This window comes from Micromys minutus (genome assembly GCF_963924665.1).
Source record: "Micromys minutus genome assembly, chromosome: 17".
NCBI classification, from domain to species: domain Eukaryota; kingdom Metazoa; phylum Chordata; class Mammalia; order Rodentia; family Muridae; genus Micromys; species Micromys minutus.
Window position 1 is genome coordinate 49607196 of NC_137952.1, and position 8005 is coordinate 49615200.

Below are 8005 nucleotides of genomic sequence, written 5' to 3' on the forward strand. Positions count from 1 at the left end.
CTCCAGTAACTCAATAGTATGCCCCGAGAGCGGGCTGTGACGTATATGGCGCATGCGCTCTAAGTCTCTTGGCTGGGCAACAGCTCTGTTTGCCGAGTTCTCCGCAAAAAGCCGGCGCCATGTTTGGGTGCAACACAAACGGCTCTCTACAGCCAGTACTGGGGTCTCTTCTTCTTGCCTCTGCCCCTGAGCCACATCGAGGTTGGCTCAGAGGCAGGCGGGGCTGTTTCGTGTTCCAGGTACACATGGCATTCCGAGATGTGGCTGTGGATTTCTCCCAGGAGGAGTGGAACCTGCGGAGCCCGGCTCAGAGGGCCCTGTACAGGGAGGTGATGCTGGAGAACTACAGCCACCTGGTCTCTCTGGGTGAGTGGTGTGTCTCTCAGGACTGCTGACTTATTAGTGCGCACACTAGCCAGTCCCTCTATCCTTGTAGCAGCCTTCTTACTTTCTGACTTGCTTGACCTTTGGGTTTGACAAGGACAAAGATATTTTATTCTCTGCTTTCCTAGGGAAGTCTGATTTTGTAGAGTTGAATGCCATTAGGTGTGTGTGTTTGTGTGTGTGTGAGAGAGAGAGAGAGAGTGTGTGTGTGTGGTGTATGTGTGTGAGTGTGTGTGTGAGAAAGGAAGTGTGTGTCTGTGTGTGTGTGTGAGTGTGCGTGTGAGTGTGTGTTAGTGTGTGTGTGTGTGTGTGTGTGAGAGAGAGAGAGAGAGAGAGAGAGAGAGAGAGAGAGTGTGGTGTGTGTGAGTGTGTGTGTTATCGGCCATACTATGCATCTCTAGACTTTCCCCTCCAGTCTGGGCTCTCTCTTTTCCTAAATGAACTCTGTTTAAATAAGACAGGTATGTATCATTTTGTGACAAATACTCAAGAAAACAATGGAAAGTGAGTGTAGTGGTTTTAATATGCTTGGCCCATGGGAAGCTGCACTATTAGAAGGTACGGCCTTGTTGGAGGAAGTGTGTTATTGTGTTGGTAGGTTTTGAGGTCTCCTGGTGCTCAAACTCCACCAAGTGTGGAAGAGAGCATCCTCCTGGCTGCCTTTAGATCAAAATGTAGAACTCTCTGTTCCTCCAGCACCAAGTTGCATGCATGCAGTCAGAATTCACTGTAATGGGGGTTCATTTACCCAGCATGGAGTGTGTTCGCATCTGATTTCATCGTCCTGCTAATTTCAAGTAACTGCTAACCCTCTGCACTGCCCTGTGAAGCTTTTCAGTGTATTTCAGAGGACAAGTCAGAATGCCTTCTGTACCCTAACCTACCGTTTTCTTCTCTGGTGAGCAGGACTTCCATTTTCAAAATCAAAGCTCATCACGCAGCTAGAGCAAGGGAAAGAGACATGGCGAGAGGAGAGAAGATGGTGAGTGGCAAAGGTCTGGACGAACGGGACAAGGGGCTGTTGGAGGCCCAGGGGGCTGAAGAGAACTAGTGAGGAGCTGGACTTCTCTTTGACCCTTTCGACTGCCCTTTCAGGCTACTATCTCCATATAGGAGCATTCCTGATGTTTCTTCTCTCTCTCTTTTCCTTCCCCTCTATGTACTTATTTTTATTATAATGAGCACACTGCAGCTGTCTTCAGACACACCAGAAGGTGACATTGGATCCCATTACATGTGGTTGTTGGGATTTGAACTCAGGACCTCTGAGTTCTTAACCACTGAGCCATCTCTCCAGTCCCTTCTTGTCTCTTTTACCTTGAAGTCTTTTGGCCTCCTGCCTCTGCCTCCTGAGAGCTGGGATTAAAGTCATGTGCTACCATGCCTGGCTGAGTTTTTGAAATGTAGACTTGTATCAGTAATCATTAAATCTGTATAAACTATAAACACTGGAGCATCTGTAGACTTAAGATACGTTCAGACAAATTCATCCAACTGACCATATTTTGTGTTCAATCTGATCTCAGACTAAGTCCTTTGAGCTGACAGCATGACACAGCCAATGGAAAGAATCCTACAGTGGGAAGTTGAAATTTTCTTTTCATATTTTTCTGTCATTCCCCGGTAGATGTTAAAACAGTGTTGGGGTTGCTTTGAAGAGGCCATTTTAATTCTGAACTATATTAGCTGCAAATAAAAGCTACTTTGTGTCCAGAAATAGAAACAGACTCAGATAAGAGTTGTGCCACACAGTCCATTACACAGAATATAAGTTGGTAAGAGCAGCCAGGCTTCAGATATACAACATGAACAGGCCTGAGGTCCTGCTGGTCACCTGGTCAGGGCATTCTGTAGTAGTGGGACTTGGGAGGGAGGACATCAGGTTGGACCGGTGACTCCTAGACTGTCATCCACGCCTGCAGTGAAAACCTGCTGACAGGAAAGAATTGCACTAAGGCGCTAGGGAATGCAAACAGGCCTCCAGCTGCACATGTAGCAGAGGATGGCCTTACTTGGCATCAATGGGAAAAGAGGTTCTTGGTCCTGGGAAGGCTCGATGCCCCAGTGTAGGGGGATACAGGGCGATGAGGTGAGAGGGGGTGGGTTAGTTGGGGAGCACCCTCATAGAAGCAGGGGGAGGAGGGATGAGTAGGGGGTTTGCGGAGGGGAAACCGGGAAAGGGATAACATTTGAAATGTAAATAAGTGAAATATCCAGGTTCAATTTTTCAGCACCACCTGGTGGCTCAAAAATTACCGAACTCTACAGACAGTGGGTACCATGGAACATATACATATATGCAGGCAAAGCATTCATTCATTCATTCATTCATAATTGTGCTGCTACTCATGGGACATTGAGGGATAAAATGGAAGGTATGTGTTTAGTAGTCTGCCGTGTAGGAAGAATTAGGGACTTTCAATGTTAGGAAGGTATGGTTATGCTTACTTTAACAATTAAGACAATTGTTCTAATTATGCTAATTCAATTATAACTGAAAAGTCCATCCGACATAGGATAGAATAATGCGATTGTGATGACTGATGGTTCATGGCTAAGAGTATTAGGAAGATTCGGTAAGATCTGTACTAATTGCTCACACTGGTTGGTCCTTGCCTTCAGTTGGTAGTAATGAAGCTGCATTGTGGTAACGCTTCTTGTCCAAGAGGAACAAGACGACGTGTAAACTCGACAGACACTGTACCACTCAGCTACATCTCCAGCCCCTGGGTTTGTTTGTCAGTTTGCACTGATTTCTGAGGTTATTTAAACTAGTTGTGGAAATTAACAGGACTTAGTAGTTAGTAAGGGGCATCTTTTATGGAACTAGTGACCCAGGCTGTGGTTGTGCCGTTCCCTGCCGAGGGCTTGCTGCCTTATAGACATTCCAACAAAATAATCCACTGACAAAGTATTTGTCAAGGTGGGGAGACCTCAGCTGAAGTGTGTCATGCACTTTCTGTTTAACCACCCTGCCTCATTTGTAAAGTGTGTTTGTTGGAGAGAGGCACGCATGTGCTGTACCGCACAGGTGGAGGGCACCTTGTGGCAGTAATTTCTCTCCATGTTTGGTGGCAAGCATCTTGACTTGCTGCACCATCTGGCTACCCCACCCCCTCTCCTGCCTAACCACTCTCCAGCAGTCTTGCACTAAAGTTGGGATGATGCTTTCTCCGCCTGGCTGCTTCATCCTCGGCAACATCAGGAGAGATGTTTCCACACGGGTCAAAAGCACAGAGGCATAGTACACAGTGGCCACCGTTTCTGACTGTGTGGTTGTGAGTCAGCGGTAACTGAAGCTGTCACTGTGATGCTCTTAACAGCCCCAAGGCTATAGGGCTTGTTTGGATGTAGCAGGAGATACAACGCCGGTGTAGTGATGGGCTGGAGAATCCATGTGACGGAAGTCTTGGTGAGGCAGCACTGAGGAACAAGGTGACCATCAGGTTAGGTAGGACTGTTTGGGCTGTCCCTGCAAGGACCCCATTCTGACTCACTCTCTCCTCTGCAGCACCGGCAAAGCTGCAACTGTGCACTGGTCGTGCGTGTCTTCCAGATCTCGCCAGTCAGAAATCCCCTGTGCAGAACACGCTGAGTGATCATGCTCCATTGATAGTCACACGTCTGTGTGTGGAAAGTCATGTTGACTGAGGGGACGCGTGTCGGGGGGGTTCTGGAGAAGCAGCATCAAGCCTCTGATAAGAGTTCCTACAGAGATAAATCAGAAGGCGGAGAGAGAGAAAGGGCCAGTCCTTCATTTGGAAGGACGAAGGACACGAGTTCGGGAGCCCTCTCTAGGCCACCCCAGAGGCAATCAGTCAGCTCTGCCAATGGCATCAGATGGGTAGAGATGGAGGCCAGCCCAGCTCAAGCCGTGAGCACTGGAGAACCAGAGAAGCTGCTGAAGCGAATAGAAATCCTGGGAACTGTTAACTGTGAAGAGTGTGGGCTGGGCTTCAGCAAGATGACAAACCTGCTTAGTCACCAGAGGATCCACTCAGAGAAGCCGTATGTGTGCGGGGTGTGTGAGAAGGGCTTCAGTCTAAAGAAGAGCCTAGCCAGACACCAGAAGGCACACTCTGGGGTAAAACCCATTGTGTGCAAGGAGTGTGGGTGAGGCTTTAGCCGGAAGTCCACACTCGTCATTCACGAGAGGACACACTAGGGTGAGAAGCCTTACATGTGCAGTGAGTGTGGACGAGGCTTTAGCCAGAAGTCAAATCTTATCATCCATCAAAGGACACACTCAAGGGAAAAGCCTTATGCCTGCAAGGAGTGTGGGCAGTGCTTCAGGCAGAGGACAACCCTTGCCAACCACCAGAGGACTCACTCTAAGGGAGAAGCCTTATGTGTGTGGTGTATGTGGGCACAGCTTTAGCCAGAACTCAACTCTCATCTCTCACAGGAGGACGCACACTGGGGAGAAACCATATGTGTGCGGGCTGTGCGGACGAGGCTTTAGTTTTAAATCCCACCTCAACAGACACCAGCACATTCACTCGGGAGAAACCTATTGTGTGCAAGGATTGTGGTCGAGGCTTCAGCCAGCGGTCCAACCTCATCAGACACCAGAGAACACACTCTGGCGAGAAGCCCATTGTGTGTGAGGAATGTGGGCGTGGCTTTAGCCAGAAGTCAAACCTCATTGCACACCAGAGGACACACTCAGGAGAGAAGCCATAAGTGTGCCGAGACTGTGGACGAGGCTTTAGTCACCAGGCTGGGCTCCTCAGACACAAGAGGAAGCACTCAAGGGAGAGGCATGCGTGCCCACAGTGTGAAATAGGCTTTAATGATAAGTCGGCTTTAATCGAACATAGTCAGGTACACTTTGAAGAGAAGCTTTGTGTGTCCCGAGAGTGTAGCCAGGGCTTTATCCAGAAGTCACGCCTCACCTTACATCAGAGGACACACAGGGGGGAGAAGACTTACACATGCAAGACCTGTGGAGAGGGCTTTAGGCAAAGGTCTCACCTCAGCAGACACAGGAAGATGAAATGTGCCCATCACAAACTGCCCCTCCGGCCTGACTGAAGTCTATTTGGGGCCATCTTCTGAGCCCTTCTGTTCGCTTTGAAAATGAAAACAGTGGAAAGGATTCGTTGGCAGAATTCTTACACCTCCGTAAAACCAACGGGCAGCAACTACTTTCTTTCCAAGTTGTGTGGCCATTTGTCTAGTAAACTTTGCTTCTCGACAGATCTGCAACCTGGTCTGTGATTCTCACTCTCTTTTAGGAGCTGGAACCCTCAGGCATCTTGAACTCACTGTTCCCAGAATTCATTGCTGGGAAGATAAGGGCTGCAAGACTCTAAGCCTTAAACATGGAGTGTGTGTCTCAACACATCAAGTGGTTTCAACGAGCGCTAAGGCAGGCGCTGCACAATGTTTTTATACCTAAACCAGAGAATCTTGTTTTGAGATCTTTGTGGATGTGGTTTTATCTATTGGAATGCAACTCAGTTAAATGTGTAGGAATACCAGTAGAAACACCAGTTAGGCAATCTGATTTTCTTTTTCATCCAGATTCACTCCGAAAGTTGTTTTTATACTAAATGTACAATCCAGTTTTTAAATTCTGTGGCCCAGAGACACAATTAGGTTTTTCTTTTTCTTTTCTTTTCTTTTCTTCTTTTTTTTTTTTTTTTACATTTCATGTATTTGGGTGTGTTTTACCTAAGTGTATGCCTGTGTGTCACATGCTTGCTTGGAGTCTGAGGCCAGAAGAGGGTGCCAGATGCTTGGAAATGGAGTTACCGGTGGTTGTGAGCTTCATTGGGTGCTGGGAATTGAACCCCATTCTCTGTGGTAGCAGTCATTGCACTTGACCTCAAGAATTACTGTCTTGGTCCCAGAATGGCAGATTTTTTTTGTTTTGTTTTTTTAAATACAGAATTGCATAGAAGGATTATTTGGATATAGTAGCATACTATATTTCTTTCCAAAATGGTCTTAAAATTAGGACTTTTCATCTCAATCTACCAAGTCTTGTAGGCTTTAGGAAATAATTATGCCAAGTTGTTTTTAAAAAAAGTTTGTGATTTATAAATTTTCTTAGGTTTTTAGGGTTCATAAATTATATGCTATATTGTTTTACAAACTGTCAAGAAATAAATGGTTCATATCAAACCACTCAAGTGTAGATTTTTTTGGGGGGCACAGTGTGTTGTCAAGTTCCCCGTCATATAATCATGAAGAAAATTAAAATCCAGATTTATGCAAACAGTGGGGACTTGGGTGAGGAAAAAGCCATATTTCTTCCCAGATTTCCTGGAAATGTGGTATTTTCATTTACATCTGCTCAAGTGTGGAGGCTTAAAGGCACTATATCTTCTGAATCTTCTGAGATACGTAGAAAATATAATTTCTTAACAAGTTCTCTGAACTCATGGAGGGTTTTTCTTTTTTTTTCCCCTTGGTTGTTGTTATTACATATTCCTTGCAAGAGTTTTCTAAATGGCATCAAAGTATGGTTTTTCAGTCAAATTGGCTCAAATAGAAAAGTCTTGAGAAATAGTTTCTATGCCAGAATTTTATTCCAGTATAGCTTAAAAACTCTATATTTCATCCAACTTGATAGTCATTGCAGTGGGTGGGGAATAATCTCTGTTCTGCACACGTAGTAAGAAATCACTTGTTAAATTTTCTAACTTTCTATTAGACAGGAAATCTGTGCCATAATTTCTCCACAATGGCTACTAAACATGATTCTTAACAAATTCAGACTAAAGTGTGTGTGTGTGTGTGTGTGTGTGTGTGTGTTTTCCCATATCAGCTCTTTGCTAGCTTTTTGTTTTTTAACAGAAAGTGAAGTTTGTTCAAAATAATTTTTGGGGGGGATCCAACATGATTTTTTAAAAAGTTTTATTTATTATATGTACAGCATTCTGCCTACATGGACACCGGTAGGCCAGAAGAGGGCATCAGGTCTCATTATAGATGGTTATAAGCCACCATGTGGTTGCTGGCAATTGAACTCGGGACCTCTAGAAGAACAGCCAGTGCTCTTAACCTCTGAGAGGCAGTGCTCTTAACCTCCAGCCTCCACCATGATTCTTAAAAAGATGACCTTTCACCGAAACTCGCCAGAAGTGAAATCATGGGCAAAGTGCATGCTATATTGTCCCCCAAGAGTGGTTTAAGACAGCTTATGTCCAAATTTGCATAATATGGGGATGGGGCAATTAGCATGAGTTAATTACCATAATTTTACCTCAAACACCACGCAAATGCATCTTTTAAAGATCCATATTCATTCAGACTGATTTTATTTTTGACCTAATTACTAAAGCATTTCTTTGTTCCAGACTAGCCCAGAAACATGGTTATTTATTCACATTGGCTTGGGCTATGAATTATTTGGGGTGTAATTCTGTGACAGATCTTCAAAAATGTTCTAGAACTGGGGTGGTTAAAATTCCAAATAGAGCCACCCCACATACCTCTAGTCCCTTTATCACCTCCCAGTCCACTGGCTAGACACACACGGGGTGATTAGCATGTATTCTCTCTTCCAAGGCCATAGCAAACCCTCATGTTTTGGGGTTACATCTTATTTTATTATGCTTAACCCTACGGGAATAGGGCTACACTATCATACCCTAAAGAGCAGTAGAGTAGA

General features: G+C 45.3%; 1 protein-coding gene across 1 annotated transcript; it reads left to right on the top strand.

The window, feature by feature from the left end:
• Nucleotides 1–245: 245 nt before the first annotated feature.
• Nucleotides 246–3983, top strand: ZNF133 (zinc finger protein 133; the record flags this gene model as incomplete). Its single annotated transcript, XM_080930961.1, has 3 exons — nucleotides 246–366; nucleotides 1291–1366; nucleotides 3896–3983. The coding sequence occupies 3 exons, from the start codon at nucleotides 246–248 to the stop codon at nucleotides 3981–3983; spliced, it is 285 nt and encodes a 94-aa protein (XP_080787087.1).
• Between the last annotated feature and the right edge of the window lie 4022 nt (nucleotides 3984–8005).